General features: G+C 40.7%; 1 protein-coding gene across 1 annotated transcript in view; it reads left to right on the top strand.

The window, feature by feature from the left end:
• The window catches only part of DOK6 (docking protein 6), a 481,228-nt gene that overhangs the window by 193,291 nt on the left and 269,925 nt on the right, over positions 1 to 18,012 (top strand). The window contains exon 2 of the mRNA XM_061593326.1: positions 3,445 to 3,552. Coding sequence (XP_061449310.1) covers positions 3,445 to 3,552 — 108 coding nt within the window. The remainder of the gene's footprint in view (positions 1 to 3,444; positions 3,553 to 18,012) is intronic.

The following is an 18,012-nucleotide window of genomic DNA, read 5'->3' as shown; positions in this document are numbered from 1 at the left end:
TTTTAAAAGTAAAAATACAGTAAAAGCCCTTCCTGGAAATCCAGTCACAGAGATTTTGTAGTCAGAACCTGGAACTTAGAGGGTGGGGGGGGGAGGAATGGGGTTTGTTGAGGGAGCAATTTCCAATAAAAAAGTGGTTGGTAATTTCTGTGTTTCTGTATTTCTGTGTTGAATCACCCCTTCTGTAGCTACTCCCCCCCCAAAAAAATAGGCCCCCTGTGGTCTAATCCTTTGTTGCTGTTGAAAATACTAAAATTTATTCATTTTAATAGGCTTTTAGGATTCCCTGAATATGGCATTCAAAAAGTTTGATTTTGGTATTCTGTGATGGTATTTTAAGTACCTTTTTTGGGTATCTAAGGAAAAATAGGTAAAAATAGAATTATAAACTTGGAAAAGTCTAGCTAGATCTTCTAGAGTTTTGTCCATAAAGTATGTTAATTTTGAATCAACCTTGTATGAAACATCTTTTGTAAATATATGTTATTTTGAAACAATTGTATTTCATACTTGTAATTACTGCAGACTTCCTGGAGAAACAGTCGTATGTAACTTACCATCTATGGCATACAGGCATATAAACAAATAACCAGTCATGCTTCAGTATATAGTTTTCTGCTGCCAATTCGGTGAAATATTATCATGAAACAGAAGGCCTTTTATCCTATGCATAAGGAAACCTACATCCTCCAAACATAGAAGAAAAGAGAATACAGCTTTCCTTACTTGAATGCTTATTGAGGCGCAATACTGCATGTTTAAAACCAGGTATATTCTCATTAAACCTGTAGTAAGAGAATTCTTCTTGATAAAATTCTGTATTAGATTATCACATTTCTCAAACTCTTCCAAATAAACAGAAGAAGTAGGTTAAAAGAGGAGAGAAGTTGAATAAAGGGATCAGAGTTGACAGCAGTGAGATAGATTAACAAAGAGCAAAGAAAACAGAACTCTAATCCCTTGGAGACTGAGAACGTAGAGAAAACTGTTGTTAACTCAAGGACCAGAAAGTAAAACCACTGCAAATTAGGTATTCATTGAGTGAGCCCAGAGAACATGAAGAGCAGTACCTCAGGGTATTCACTTTCTATTTACTTTCCTGGAAATCTGCCATGTTGTAACATTTCTGGGAGATAAACTTGTAGGTAAAGTTACTGTTACCGGAAGAGCTCGGTGCAGTCTACTAGCATGCTTCCCTTTTAATCTGGACAGTTGACTAGTCTGTTGAAATCCCAAGAATAATTTAGATTGTGAGGGGTTGTGCTGGTTTTTGAATACCTAATTGAAATATAGCACTCTGAAGATGGCTTGTTAAACCAACTGTGAATGCTGAAGAGAGGAGGATATCAAGTAGCAACCTTGTCAATTTCATTTTAAGTACTCATTCCAAATCATTGAAAGGAGAGATTTTTAATGGGCAAGACTTGTATGTGAATATGATTGATACTATTATTTTTGTATGAGAGCTATGGATTTTCTTAAGTGTAGCTTCATTGTTAATCCTTCCAGTTGCCCATTTTTATGAAAAAGTTACACAACAATATATTGATGTTTTCCCAAGATATTGAATAATTTTGCATTAACTGACACAGTTCTTATTTTTCATTTTGTAATTGATAACATTCACTTTTATCATACTATTATGGGTTTGTGGGTTGAGATAGATGATTTCTATGAGTCCCCTTCCAGCCTCTGAGTTGGAACCCTGCACCTGGAGGTGGGCTCTGCAGCAGAGAAACCTGCTCTACTGGTCAGATGAGTCTCCTTTGTTAGTCTAATAGAGTGGCCAGGTAGGCTAATGGGTCTATCAAGTGCCCATTGACTCGTGAATGGGCCATGGGGATCCTATTGTTATTAAAACTCTCCAGGGGGGGCAACCTCCTGGGGCTAAAAGAGAGACTTGTGTATTTAGCAAGTCTGAGGAAAGACTGGGAACTGCAAACAGGCAGAGAAACTGGGTCTCTGTACCAAGGCTTTAGGATGCCACCTCTAAGCTGATTCAAAAGCAAGATCTGTTGGACTGCTGATGCTTTGAATCCCTCCATCTTAAGCTCACCACCACTCACCATATGCTCAGAGGCACATGTTACCAAATTTTTCCAAGCTACACAGGAAGTGGAATGGAATGTGAAAGACCAACCCAAATTGGGTTTGCTTTTTGACAACTTTGTAGGGCAGTCCAATATCTCAGAGAGGAGGTCAGATCTCCTGCTCCACTGGTACATTAACTATAGCTGCCCAATTTCCCTGCTTTTTAAAGTTTGATAGAAATATCTGTGGGCTACAGGAGCATTGTTAACCACAAGGTTTTTTGCATATTAGTGAATCAGGATCTACCATGTTCTTGGTTTTAGTTGCACACAATGGAGGAGGGGCAGGGAGAAGCAAATCAGAGTTGTGGTGCTAGGGGACAGAGGTTTTTGTGTATTTATTTCACATTTTTATGCCATTCCATAAAATGAAGCTTTCTCAGTTACAATGAGCAAGTAAAAAATAATTAAATTAAAACAATATTTTAGAAGGGGGAACAACTTCATGAATACAAGAAAACAAAAATCATTGTACCCTCCAACCAGTTAAAAACATTAAAAAAAACTGAGGCCAAGTCTATCTACGTATTTTAAGAAGACCCGGGTGAACACAAATGTTTTCACATGGCACTGAAAAGACTAGTACTATGCTGAAATCTCTTCTCACTGTGGAAAAGGCTTCCATTTTTCTTTGCCTCATTCTCAGGGCTCTTTCAAATTTCACGGAGTGCTGGGTTTTGAGCTTACCATCTTGTTTCAAGGTGGCCAAGAGTTGTTAATAAGAACTCAAGGACATACTGTAAGAAGAGTAGATGTGTATACCACAGGAGACATGCCTAAGCCTCTTTGCAAAGTTTTCACATTTTGCATTTTCCATTTGGGAAATGGAAGCACCTGATCTAGGGAGCACCTGATCTCAGGTGAACTGCAGGTAAACTCAGCACAGGAAAGATGCATCCTGGTAGGTAGTGAAGAAAGGGGTAAACTGCAGAGATTCCAAGGACTGCTAGAAAATAAGACAGAAGCAAGAAAAGTGCACTAAAGAGGAGGGGGAAACAGCAGCTCTTTAGGACCCCAGAGATTCCTGTTGCCTGTTGTCCAAACAAGTCTCTCATCAATCACAGCTCTGACTAGACTCATTGGCTAAAAATGTTGACAGGTGGGAGCAACCAGGCTGGCAGTCATTTAGAAGGGTACCTGCACATTTGTATTCATAACATTCTTTCTAGGAGGGCTAGAGACTTATTTTAAAAAACTACATCAGAGTGTTGGTTTCATGCCTTGGGCACCAATGAAGGCCTCCACAGGTGTTGCTTATCCTAGTGGCTCCATGTTATGTGGGATTCTGAGAACTGTAGTTAACAAAAGAATTGGTTAACAAAAGGTTACTATAATTCCTTAATTTTTCTTACAGATTTTCAGAAGATGTTGGATGGTTTTCAAGAAAGCCTCAAGTAAAGGACCTAGAAGGCTAGAAAAATTTCCAGATGAAAAGGCAGCATATTTCAGAAATTTTCACAAGGTAGGTAGTAATTATCTGTATAAATGTGGATTGTAAACCATTAGAGAGAAATATATTATTGTTATTTACTTCTGAAGCTGTTGAAATTGATAGCAACACTCTTTGATGCTGTCATTGTAAACTCAGATTAGATCCATCTTTCCAGATTAAGATCCAGCTTTCAGTTCTTTGTTTGTTACATTCATTTTTGCCATGAATGTGCAGAATAGGATTATTTTTGTAGGGATTAGTTTTTACCTAAAAATTAAAATTATAAGATCTCAAACTGTCTGAATGTCTGGTACCATTTTCTTAAAAAAAGAAAGAAAAAGGATTCACAACCTGATTTAGAGCTGTTTGGGATTGCAAGGATTTTGAAGACTTAACTATGTAGAAGTAACTGTGCCACAGTTTAGACTTTGGACACTTAGTATCTTACATCTCTCATTTGATACATGATTACATGTTATTTCAATGGAACATTTCCTTCCACTCATACCTCAACAAAGCAACTGTAATTGATTCAACCTTTTGTGCAGCAATCTTGAGAATATTGATAGCTGTTTACTGTTAACAAAAGAGACTTTGCTATTCCGGTATTTCTTTGTTTTGAGCTACAGTAACGTAGTTTGCTACAAGAGCCAAGATACACAAACAAAATTATCTGGTACAGCTTGTACTGAACTTAAGCATGTCAAACTAACTAGAATATTACAGGTTTCAATATATCCATCTAATTAAGGTCACTGTATATAAAAGTGCACATATTGTAGAAAAGGTTTGAGCCCATCTCACTGTCACGCTTATTTTCTATATACAGCAAGGTATTTTTCTTTTTCTTTTAACATTGGGAACTTTCATATACATCAGGGGTGGGAAACCTGAGGCCTTGGAGCCAAATCTGGCCCTCCAGGACTCTATATGGCTCTTCGGACTCACCCAGGCCACACTCCCTTCTTAGACACACTCCTCACTAGCCCTATTTCATATTCACTAATAGGCAAAAAAACTTGCAATTTAAGAACGTACCTATTGCCCACAGATATTTCTATCAAACTGGAGGACTGTTATCCCTATCTTCAAAAAGGGCAAAAAAGAGGAACCGGGGAACTACAGACCAGTCAGCCTAAAATCAATCCCTGGAAAAACTCTGGAGCAGATTATAAAGCAGTCAGTGTAAGCACCTTGAAAACAATGCAGTGATTACTAGGAGCCAACATGGATTTATGAAGAACAAATCCTGTCAAACTAAACTTATCTCATTTTTTGATCGGGTGACCTCCCTTGTAGACTGTGGTAATGCTGTGGACATAATATACCTCTACTTCAGCAAAGCTTTTGACAAAGTGCCCCATGATATTCTGATTAGCAAGCTAGCTAAATGTGGGCTGGATGGAACAACTATTAGATGGATCCACAGTTGGCTCCAGAATCGTACTCATATAGTGCTTATCAATGGTTCCTTCTCAGACTGGGCAGAAGTAACGAGTGGGGTACCACAGGGCTTGGTCCTGGGCCCAGTGCTCTTTAACATTTTTATTAACGACTTGGATGAGGAGGTACAAAGCATGCTTATCAAATTTGCAGATGATACAAAATTGGGGGCATAGCTAATACCATGGAAGACAGAAACAAAATTCAAAGGGACCTTGAGAGGCATTGGGCTGAAAACAACAGAATGAAATTCAACAGGGATAAATGCAAAGTTCTACACTTAGGAAAAAGAAACCAAATGCACAGTTATAAGATGAGGGATACTTGGCTCAGCAATACGACATGTGAGAAGGATCTTGGAATTGTTGTTGATCATAAGCTGAATATGAGCCAACAGTGTGATGTGGCTGCAAAAAAAGCAAATGCTATATTAGGCTGCATTAACAGAGGTATAGTTTCCAAATCTTGTGAAGTATTAGTTCCCCTCTATTCAGCACTGGTTAGGCCTCATCTTGAATACTGCGTCCATTTCTGGTCTCCGCACTTCAAGAAGTATGCAGACAAACTGGAACAGGTTCAGAGGAGGGCAACAAGGATGATCAGGGGACTGGAAACCAAGCCCTATGAGGAGAGACTGAAAGAACTGGGCATGTTTAGCCTGGAGAAGAGAAGACTGAGGAAAGATATAATAGCACTCTTCAAGTACATGAAAGGTTGTCACATAGTGGAGGGCTGGGATCTCTTCTCGGTCATCCCAGAGTGCAAGACACAGAATAATGGGCTCAAGTTGCAGGAAGCCAGATTTTGTTTGAACATCAGGAAAAACGTCCTAAGTATTAGAGCAGTACATCAATCAGACTCTTTCTATTGAATGCACCCCTTGACGGGAAACAGTTTCTGGAAGTTTTCAGGGTTTCCCCCACCTTTTTATTCTACAGCAGACACATGTAGCCTCCCACCCAAATTTAAACCAAAGCTTTCCCTGGCCACATCCACACCAGGCCTTTATTTCACTTTGGACAGTCATGGCTTCTCTCAAAGAATCCTGGGAAATGTAAGTGAAGGGTGCTGAGAGTTGCTAGGAGATGCCCTGTTCCCCTCACAGACCTTCAATCAGAGTGGCTGACTGTTAAACCAGTCTGGCCACTGGAGCTCTCTAAGGGGAATAGGAGTCTCCTTTCAGCCCCCTTCACAAACTACACTTCCCATGATTCTCAGAGGGAAGCGATGACTGTCTCAGGTGAAATCAAAGTCTGGTGTGGATGTGGCTCCCTGATTAGCCAAGCTAAGCAGCTGTGAGGCTTTTAGAACACTGACAGTTGGTTCTTACTGAGCATGCCCGGGCTTATCATAGGGCGCTAGCCAAAATGTCTTAAAGTAATTAAAAGTCAGCCATGCATTTTTTCAACTTTTAAACTGTAGAAAATGAAGGTCAGGGTATGGGTCAAGGTCAGGAATAGGATTATAGGTACTCTGTGAACATGGTTGGTTTTTAATGAATTTCAACAGATTATGAGAACTCAGAGAAAAAAGTCCAAAAGGGCTCTGGGTTTTCTCTCTCTCTCTTTAGACTTTGAACTCTCGATTCTGACTGTTTTGTGTATCACCCTGAAAATTTACAGTGTTGTTCAGCAAGTGTTTCTGAGATCAGGACTGTAAGTTTTATAAGGTTTTGTTTTGAAATGAGCTTATTGGAAGCATCAGAATGGCATGGGGGTATTTTCAATTTAACATTGTGGAATGTGAAAAATTCACACTGGCTATAGTATACAGCCACTCTCGTGGCTGTATAATTCTACTTGGCATTTTTGCCTGGTTGGAATGTGCATGTGAACTGTGTTAATACTTCTTGATTGCCTGGATGGAGTATTGAGGGGTGTGTGTGTGTGTGTGTGTGTGTGTGTGTGTGTGTGTGTGTGTGTGTGTGTGTGTGTGTGTGTGTGTGTGTGTGTGTGTGTGTGTGTGTGTGTGTGTGTGTGTGTGTGTGTGTGTGTGTGTGTGTGTGTGTGTGTGTGTGTGTGTGTGTGTGTGTAAAAACTAGCCTACTCTACAAAGGTAACATTTGTATTTCTTGCTTCTGGCCAGTGGTGTGCTGATAAATGTTTAACAACCGACTCTCACCTACCTTGGCATAGATGCATGCTGGAAGTGTGAGGAAGTGTTCTCCCCCTGATAACCCGTCTCCATACCAATAACAGAAAATCTCTCATGAAATCTTAAGGATGATCCCCTCCCCCTCTCTTTGAGTGAGACAAAGATTGTGAATATTTGAGTGCAAGAAAGAGACTGCATGATTGAAGAGTGTGTGTGGTATATGCTGCACAATTGCAGTGCGTGCACATGACAGCAAATGCTCAGTGGAAACTTTGGCCATGACCACCACAGGCAGGCAGCCCTTCAGAAGTCTGGCCAACCTAGAAAGCTGCCCTCAGACTGAAAATATAAGGCCACTATTGCTTTAAATGAGCATAAGAAAAGCCCTGTTGGATGTCACCACAGGCATATTTAGTCCAATAATCTAGTCCAGTAGGGCAACCAGACGCTCTGGGAAGCCCACAAACAGAACATGAGCACATGTATCAGAATATAGATAAGCATACAACACCACACATAACTTCAGTTCCACACATGTCTTTCATTTGTATTTCAGATTCTATTACATATGTGCTGCTCTTTAACTCAGTACATTCACATGCAATTTGACCTTATGGCCTTTCTATCTATTTTAGTCTGCTTAAGTAAAAACAGCAAAGAGCCTTGTGGCACCTTGAAGATGGACAAATATATCATGGCATAAGCTTTCATAAACTGCAGCCCATTTGATGATATGCATCAGAGGAAGTGGACTGTAGTCCACAAATGCTTGCTTAATATGGTGCATATGGTTCCCCCCCTTTCCATTTTATCCTGACACCAACCTTGTGAGAAAGGTCAGGCTGAGAGACTATGCCTGGTCCAAGGTCACCCAGTGGGCTTCATGGCTGGGTGGGGATTTGAACCTGGATCTTAGCCCAACACTCTCACCCACTGGTGTTGGGAGACAGGACTGTACATCTTCAGACTGTGTGGGGAAGGATACCAGTTTGATGACCCTTTGCATTAAGAAAAGAAAGCAACACCTCCCTGTCTGCAGGGAGCTTTTTATGGAAAGGTTTATTTAGAGATGTGATTTTGCCATGCACTATTTTTTCAATTAACAGAGACTAAAATTACAATTAGCATGGGGGGGGACAAATTTTTTTGAGTTTACAAAGGGGGTCCTGTAATCATAAAGGTTGGGAACTATTGGTTTACATGATGCAGAGGTTAAAGCAAAAGTCTTAACTAAGTTTCCATGACTTTCAGTGCACAAGTAAATTTGCAAAGGCCTTAAATTTTCTGTTAAACTGGTGGGGGGGGTTTATCTGAGAATTTCCTAGAAGAAAATATACTGAATCTTATGTCCTGTAGCAGTGCCATCCTTCATATATTTCTAAATACTAAATAAGATCATTTTGTCGTATATAGCAAGTGATTAGGACAGCTGTACTTGTTGAATTTTTGCCTGGCCATTTATTATTGCACACCGGCCCACTCAAGCAGTTCCATAGTCATCCACAGTCATGGTTATTTGCAGACAATCATCATACAGATCTCATGCATACATGAACAGGGAGGTTAGTAAAAGTTTGTTATATCTTCTAACTTTTGTGGACTTATTTTTCAAAGCTAGATTAATGTTAAACAGGCATAGACAAGAAAACAATAGGTTATCCATGGAGCAAGAATTGGGAGATAATTTTTTAGAAAATCAATAGAGGTGCATTTGGCGATGGAGATGCAAAGCAAACTTTGGGGGCATTTGCCACACATTAAAAGCATTTGATGGGATGCTAAGTGTTGGAAAAATACTACATTGTTTTTTTAAAAAAAGAATTTGGGAAAATTGAAAAACAGTAAAGGCAAGGAAAATGTGTTTATGGAAGCAGGCAGGACTGGGGGGGGTAAAGTTCATGCAAAGGGGATTGGACTAGGAATCTATAGTCCATAGTCCAATCTATAGAATCTATAGTCCAATCTATAGAAAGAAACCTCACAAGTTCTTGAGATAGTTGAGAACTGTAGATGTCAAAGTAAAATGGATCTTGCATGAATTCAAAAACAATTCTGCACTTTTCAAAATTGGAAGAGTGATTAGGACTCAAGGACGAATCTGTGATTGTTAAGGGCAGAGTGTGAACACATTTTTGAACTTATACACATGTAAAATTTTATTTAAACATTATTTAAAAACTAGGTGGTAGAGGTAAAGCACCAATTCGCTACAGGTCAATAGCCATTTTGCCACATGTAGTGAGTGGTGACTATGTTGCACACCTGGGATATAGATGACAGTGAGTACAGCATAAGCCTATATCTACAAGGTAGAATTATTGTGATAAGAACTATAAAGAAAGATCACAAAGTGTATAGGAAGTGGGGATGGGAGGTTGCACAAAAAGCCCATCCTCAGAACAAATATTGGAAGACCACATTGCTAACCTTTGATTTCAGGTGCTTTCCATACTAACCCTAGAGGGAATAACTGGTCTAGGAGGGATTAAAAATTTGGATTTATTCACCTGATGAACTATGAAAGTCACTAAATCCAATCCCTTTACAAGTATACTTCATCACGTTCATTCATAAATTATAGGCCCTGAGGAGGTATGATATTTTATCCATATGATAAAACCAAAAGAAAATACAGACTGCAGCTGGAAATACTATTTTGCTATGTAATTGTTATTTGTAGCTAATTTCCCCCACTGTTAGGATGTTACAGTAGAGTTGAATGTAGCACTGAACAGAATTTAAAATATTTTAGCTAAAACAACAAACATGACATCATTTCAATAATCACTTTTCCCTTTTCAAGGGATGCTAATTGTAAAGAACAGTTGGCTATATTTTATTGAAAAGTGGTTTCAGTCGGTATTATATGAATATACAGGGCCATGGAAAGGAAAAATAGACCCACTGCTTCTGTTGTGTAGAAATTCATATTCCTGGTTATCACACTGTATCTTTTGTCTCTCAGAAAATGCCATTTTCCCTCTAGAGAGTACTCTTGTACAGTAACGTAAGATGCTACTGGAGGTCACTGATTCATAGGGTCGTCATAAGTCGTAATCGACTTGAAGGCACATAACAACACTTCACCTAAAGGTCCCAAGGACAGATTACAACAATTTGAAAACACATAATTAAAACAGTTAAAAAACAACCTAAATAACATCACAGGAAATAGGGTAGGTCCTAAAAATATACATCTCAGGTGTTGAAGGCCAGGGAAAAAAGGTGCATCTTCAACATTCACCAAAAGTTGTACAATGAAGTTGCTAGACACACCTTGGTGGGAAGGGAGTTCCACAGCTTAGAGGCTGCTCCTTAGAATGCCCTCTCCTGGGCCATCATCATCCTGAACTTCTGAGGGTGGTGAAACTACCAAAAGGGCCCCTTCTGCTGATTGCAATACACAAGAGGGTCTGTAGGGAAGGAGGCATTCTTTCAGATATTTGGGAACTAAGTTGTTTAGGGCTTTAAATACTAACATGAGCACCTTGAATTGGGCCTGGAAATGAACTGGCAACCAATGCAACTGTTTTGAAACAGGGGTTATATGAGTTCTAAAGGTAACCCCAGCCAGTAATCTGGCTGCTGCATTTTGGACCAGTTGAAATTTTCAAGTCATCTTCGAGGGCAGCCCCACATAGAGCACATTGCAATAAGTCTGGAAGTTACTACAGCATGGAACGCTGTGGCCAAGTCTTCTCTATCCAAAAGGGGCCAAAGCTGGCAAACCAGCCAGAGCTAGAAAAAGGCACACCTGAGCCTCCAGTGACAATGTTGGATCCAGGAATATTTGCAAGCTGCAGATCTGCTCCTTCAAGGGGAGAGCAACCCCATCCAGACTAGGCTGTCTTCCTGCCTCCTGGGCATGAGAACTCCGGACAGATACCACCTCTGTCTTTTCAGGATTCAGCCTTAATTTATTCGCCTACATCCAGCCCACCACTGCCTCCAAGCACCAGTTCAACATCTCAACTACCTCTCCTGATTCAGATGCATTTTGATGGCACTCCATTCCAAATCTCCTGATGACAGCTCCCTGTGGCTTCATATAGATGTTAAATAGTGTGGGGGGACAAGATGGAATCCTGTGGAACACCACAGGATAATTCCCATGGTGCTGAACAGTGGCCTCCCATAACAACTTTTTTGAAGCAATTCTAGAGGTATGAACAGAACCACTGAAATACAGTGCCCCCAACCCCCATCTCCTTGAGAAGTTCCAGAATGACACTATAGTCAACAGTATCAAAAGCCAATGAGAGATCAAGGAGAACAAGCAGGATCACATTCCCCCTATCTCTCTCCCGACAAATGTCATCAACCAGGGTGACCCAAGGCAATTTCAGTGCCATGGCCAGGCCTGAAGCTAGACTGGAACATATTCAAGTAATCAGTTTGCTCCTAGCATGCTTGAAGCTGGACCGCCACTGCCTTCTCAAGCACCTTGCCCCAAAGGGGATAGGTATTTATATCCTATCTTGCCTCAAAGTCAGGCTAGCGTACATGGAATTTTCTGGTTTTATCCTTCAAGCATGTCTATGAAGCAATGAAGTGGGAAGGTTGGGGATAGAAATGCACTCACTGTTCTGCCGGTTCAAGTGCATCTCCACCTCTCTTCTGAAAATGAAAACCTGAAAACCTGATGGGAGCAGCTTGAGTGCACTTTTTTAAAAAAATTCACCTTCAAAGATATGTCACAATTGATTGGCAGATCGACCAATTCACCTTCTAAGTGTGACTAATGGAAATGCTTTGATCTGGCAACTAGTGTGTTTACAGCCAGTGACCGGGCTTATATCACCTAATGAAGTTTAGTAGTTGAGAACCACTTCACATATCTATAGCAATTACGTTTATGATTGCTACAATGGTGTTATACAAGTAAATACAAACGGTAAAGACCAGACATGAGATTCTAAACCAAGGGTAGCTCACGTGACCTCCAGATGTTGCTGTACTACAACTCCCACCAGCCCTAGCCAGCATCTCCAGTCATCAGGGATGATGGGAGTTGTAGCCCAACAACATCTGGAATGCACCATGTTGGCTACACCACCTTAAACACTTGGGTACAACTGGTGTAGTGGTTAAGGTGTTGGACTACAACCTGGGAGACCAGGGTTCGAATCCCCACACAGCCATGAAGCTCACTGGGTGACCTTGGGCCAGTCACTGCCTCTCAGCCTCAGAGGAAGGGAATGGCAAACCCCCTCTGAATACTGCTTACCATGAAAACCCTATTCATAGGGTCATCATAAGTCAGAGTTGACTTGAAGGCAGTCCATTTCCATTTTTTCACATAAACCTAAGAAGCTTGATTGCTCAAAGCAAATGTCCAGTGTAACACTGATGTAGCTGTAGCAAATACTATTTTTACATAAAACATGAAGCAGTCCCAGTTTACTTAGGCTGCCACTGCAATCCCACACAGACTGGAGCAGTAGCAACACGTGTGGTAGAACCATACTCCTGAGACCAGAATCGCTGCTGCTTACCTGGGGTGGCAACACTGTGAGGTCTGTTCACAAGTACTGGATTGGTGGAATCCTGACCTCACTGCAGACCCACTCAGCCTTGTCCAAGCAAGCAGCAGTGATGTTGGTACTGGGAGGGTGACTGCCCCACCGCATGGGAGGAATTTCCATTGAACCCATTGGGGTTTACTTCTCAGTAGACACATATAGAATTGTCAACTGAACTCATATCTTTCTAGTAAGGCTCAACTAGGGATGCTCCCAAAATTCTTCTCACCTGAATTTCTCTTGGGATTTGGGAATTTAAACTTAACTGATCTTATTTACAAAGGGGAACTAATTTATTTATTTATTTATTTATTTATTTATTATTTGATTTATATCCCACCCTTCCTCCCAGCAGGAGCCCAGGGTGGCATCTAATAGATTACAAATTTTATTTCCAATTGTTTAAATGCAATTGTGTGCATGCAGCTTTCAGTTTTTGTTCAGAAGTGGTTCTAGAGAGGAGGGACAATCTATAGTGGTGATGAACGTGGAGAATTAGGTGCGTTTATAGAGTGAGCGGGCAGGAGTGCTGGAGCCTGTGATGCTAAGCGGCTTCTCACTCACCAGCCATGGTTCTAAGTGGATGAGTCACATATGCAGGGTTGGAGCAGCGCAGCCCCCTCTCTCCTTGCTCGCCCAGCTTCCCAGGCACTTCTGCCCTGGCCCAACTGCTAAGTAAACAAGTAGTTCAGCAGACACCTTAAGAGGCAGTGGTAGGCTGGCCTCCCCCTCCCTCCTACAGGCAGAAGGGCCAGCAATGATGCCAGGCACTGTTGCTGCATCCGGGCTGGCAACGGGGTAGTTCCCGGGCAGGGCCCCCTCAAACATGCCATGGCCAGCGCTTCTCCTTACCCACCTCTCCAGTTGTTGCAGAAGCCACTGCCTGCCTGCCGGTCTCCTCCTCCTCCCTGTCTCTGCTGCACTATCGGAAGAGGAGGAGGAGGAGGGCTGGGCATGGGGACAGTCCTGCCTCCAGCCCGCCTGCCGTCCCCAAGCAGGGCCAATCCCACAGGCAGCTTGCAGCCCTGCACCTGTCCCAAGCCAGTGAGGGACCTCTTCTCTCATGCTGCACATGGCTGGGGGCAAAGCTGAGAAAACATGCAGCGGGGCTTTGGCTTCAAAAATGGGCAGAAAGTGCAGCGATTCAAGACTGCCTAGGCAGAGAGAGTGGGGGGCTGGGAGAAGTCAGAAAAAGAGAGAGAAGAGAGTCAAGTGCCCGCTGTGTACCTTTGCAGCAGGATTTTGTCCGTCCTTTCATCTGCATGAGCACTAAGTAGCATTTTCAAATCCCTTTGGATGATTTAAAATAAATTCAACTGCAGTAAATAGTTGTATTTTTCCCCCAAAAATTTGCTTCATGTGCTGTCATTTTTCTGGGCGATCAGGTGGAGCGCGGGAGTGTTATAGCGCCAGAAGAGGAGAAGATCAGCTGTGGGGCACTACAACTGATCTTCCCCTCCTCCGGCGCAATCAGGTGGAATGTGGGGGTCTGAGTGCCCCCCAGGAGGAGGAGATCAGCTGTAGTAGGCTACAGCTGATCTTCCCCTCCTCTGGCGTGAACAGGTGTAATCTATTTTTTAATAATGGCTGTGTTTAAAAGCCGGCTCGCAAAATTTCTGAAAATTTAACAATCGGCTCTCACGAGCCAGTGTGAGCTGGCTCCAGCACACTGCTGCTTCTGGCCCACCAACCACTAGAAAGTCCCTAGAAGGTTGTCAAGATAGGACATTCTCCACTCCAAAATCCATAATTCTCTACATAGAGTCAGAAGACATTCTGTACATTAAAACCAGTGCAGGGCTGTCTATTTCTCTTATAATAATACTTTCACTTTTTATAGCATCCTTAGCGTCTTGTAAGAAGGTATTTTGAATATGTTATATATAGTCCTGAAGCAGGAGTTACTGTGAATGATGCATGCTAGTATCTGCTCTTCCTTGACTCTTGATTTATTTTTATTTTATTTTATTTTATTAAATTTCTATACCGCCCCATAGCCGAAGCTCTCTGGGTGGTGCACAAACGAAAACTTCCATCTACAATTAAAACACATATTTAAACAATTTTAAAACTACATCCAAATTTCAAAATTGTAAACATCTTAAGACAGACGAAAACACATATTAAATGATGTTGCAGTACTGCCAGAAAAGAAGAGATGGTCTTCCTTGTCATGTCATCTGAATCCAGGTTTAGGGTCTGTTTCTCTCAAATCTTAAGGCTTACTTTTGGCTTTGGCTTTTTAGGGGGAATCCACATTATGAGCTATCAAGTAATAAACTTCGCTGTCTAATACAGCATCTACAAAATTTCTTTGTACACTCTAAGCCTCACATTTGTAACTTTGTAGCTGCACCTTTACCTGTCCCACACCTGAGGTCATATGATGTCAGATGAGTTTCAGGTGGATGTGGCCTGGGCAAGAGGTCTTGCAGGCCAAATCAAGAGGCCTGTTGAACATAATTAGGACTGTGGACTGGACAATCCCCATCTAAATAAGTTAATTATATTTAAAACTTAGCTAAGTATTTATTCAATTATTATTAAATAATTAATATTTAATTTCTAAGTTGTGTGAATATCACAAATCTAGATTAAAAAGGGGGTGTTAGTATTCTTTCTAAGTTACCCAAATTCAGAGTTGTATTTTATAAAAACCCTGCTTTTTCTGTTTTCTGTACCAGCAAATAAATATTTTAAGAAACACTGTGCCTGGACAGCAGCATCAAACAATGATGTTTTACTTATGTTGTAAAGATATCTTTTGGTGCTCAAGGCAAAAGCAAAGGCACAAATCAATGCCACTGTAAGAATATATCAGATTTCTTGAAATTCCTGGACAACTTGTATCAAACAACCTAGTGATTTTTAGTTGCATGCAGAGAGAGAGAGAGAGAGAGCACTTTTCTGAGATGATTACTGAATTTGAATTTACAGGTCCTACTATCCAGAAATGTGCACCCTGCCTTTGAAAATAAAAAAAAAGTCTGGTTTACTTTTCTTGGGGGGGGGGGGGTTTCCTCAGGACTTCTTCCAACAAATCCTCTGCGTACTTTTAAGTCAGCTTGAAGACAATTTTCCCCAAACTGTTTTTGTGTGTGAAAGTTACTTAGGAATTGGTGGGCAGGGGACCAGCAATACAATGGTATTAATTTGTGCCATTGCTTCTGCCTGACATCATCTAAGCCCATGCCAAATCCTTGAAATTGTTTGGGGTTCATGGATTGGAGCACTGTAAACCAGAATGGGCTTGATCTGAGAAAATACCTGCTGGCTACTGTGTTCCTTGCCTCTGAACAAGTCAAGCCTCCACAATGAGTTTGATGACAGACGTTTTCTGAATCCTAAACCATACCCTGCTCCCAAATCCATTCTTGGATCTTCCTTCTCTACCCCACTACCAAAGACTGGAGCAGAGGAAAGATTAAAGGAGACTTCAACTAGATGCACACATAGATCTGAACTAGGATGGCTTACTGTACATGCAAGCCCAAGTGGTAGATGCAGGAGTTCTTTACTCTGTGTTACACAGTTTTGTGGCCAAATGACTTCTGGATCAGGACAACTAACTCAATCTCTGAGAAGGGAAATTTCTGGTAATCTGATTTTGACTTTTAGAGACAGAGATCTATAACCGGAAAAGTAAGTAGGAGGAAGTCTGGAAACATAAGTTTAGTAAAAAAAACCCAGAATACTTCCAAACAACTCAGCAGCTCACATGTGCCCCAGGTTAGAATGAGATGGGGGATGCCAATCCCTTCCTTATTTTTCCTTATTCATGATCAAAAAGCTAGAAAACAATGAAGATTGATTCAAATATGAACAATACTTGAAATCACTGCTGTCCAACAAGATATCAGGGCTGTTGCCAACATACTTTTTTTTCTTTAAATATGTGAGTTTTATCATTTTAATGCATCCCTACATTGAAAAGGATGATAATAGGGAAACAAGAGTCTCTCTTTAATATGAAATATTATGGCAGTAGAAAACAATAACTGTCCTATGACTAGTTCCATATGCTCAAGGAAGCTTTGGGCTTGTGTTTCTTTAACAGTAACAACACCTGTAAGGAATGTTTCAAGAGCAGGTAAAGGGTTCTGCTGCATGGCAAAAATTCAACTGGGCATGCACAATCTTTTGTGCATTCCTAAATTAACTCTTGGGTCAGGTTTCTGTTGCATTAATACCGCAATAAAAAAAACCACAACTAACTGGGCCAATATTTTTATGGATGCTTTCAAGGTTACGCAGACTAAAATATCAACCTGAGGGACAAATAAATATAAACATCTATTATGACAAGATTTCTAAAATCTATTCGTATTTTTGTTTTAGTTCATTGCAAAGAGAAATTTAAAATGCAAATCTTTTGCAGATGGAAAAAGTTATTAAAAATGCATTAGGGTTGAAAATAAATTTGTACACACTCATAACATATTCAAAACAAATTTATCCCTTATGACAGTTAAACTAAAAGAATGTTCAAAACATCAACCAATAAGTCTCACTTAATTTGAAAGCACATGGAAAACACAACAACAACTGAAGTGTGTTGTACTAAAGCCGATACCATTAATGGCAATTAAGTGAGGAGTTACCGCAAAACAAATGCAATTTAAACTCATCAAGCATTTTTAACTCTTTCCAGTTCCATTTTTCAGATAATATTCTTAATTTTATTTTTTCCAGCAAGTCTTGAACTGCTATTGTGTGATTAATATATGAGGAAGAGGATCATGTTGTTGTTATGTGCCTTCAAGTTGATCACGACTTATTGCAAGCCTATGAATCAGCGACCTCCAAAAGCATCTGTCATGAACCACCCTGTTCAGATCTTGTAAGTTCAGGTCTGTGGCTTCCTTTATGGAATCAATCCATCTCTTGTTTGGCCTTCCTCTTTTTCTACTCCCCTCTGTTTTTCCCAGCATTACTCTCTTTTCTAGTGAATCATATCTTCTCATGATGTGTCCAAAGTATGATAACCTCAGTTTCATCATTTTGGCTTCTAGTGACAGTTCTGGTTTAATCTGTTCTAACACCCAATTATTTGTCTTTTTCGCAGTCCATGGTATGTGCAAAGCTCTCCTCCAGTACCACATTTCAAATGAGTTGATTTTTCTCTTATCCGCCTTTTTCACTGTCCAGCTTTCACATCCATACATATAGATCGGGAATACCATGGTCTGAATGATCCTGACTTTGGTGTTCAGTGATACAGCTTTGCATTTGAGGACCTTTTCTAGTTCTCTCACAGCTGCCCTCCCCAGTCCTAGACTTCTTCTGATTTCTTGACTATTGTCTCCATTTTGGTTAATGATTGTGCCAAGGTATTGATAATCCTTGACAAGTTCAGTGTCCTCATTGTCAACTTTAAAGGTACATAAATCTTCTGTTGTCATGACGTTAGCCTTTTTGACATTCAGCTGTA

Source organism: Rhineura floridana, chromosome 1 (assembly GCF_030035675.1).
Source record: "Rhineura floridana isolate rRhiFlo1 chromosome 1, rRhiFlo1.hap2, whole genome shotgun sequence".
Lineage (NCBI taxonomy): Eukaryota > Metazoa > Chordata > Lepidosauria > Squamata > Rhineuridae > Rhineura > Rhineura floridana.
Note: the sequence above shows the minus strand (reverse complement) of the source record. Positions and strands in the feature narration are given on the sequence as shown.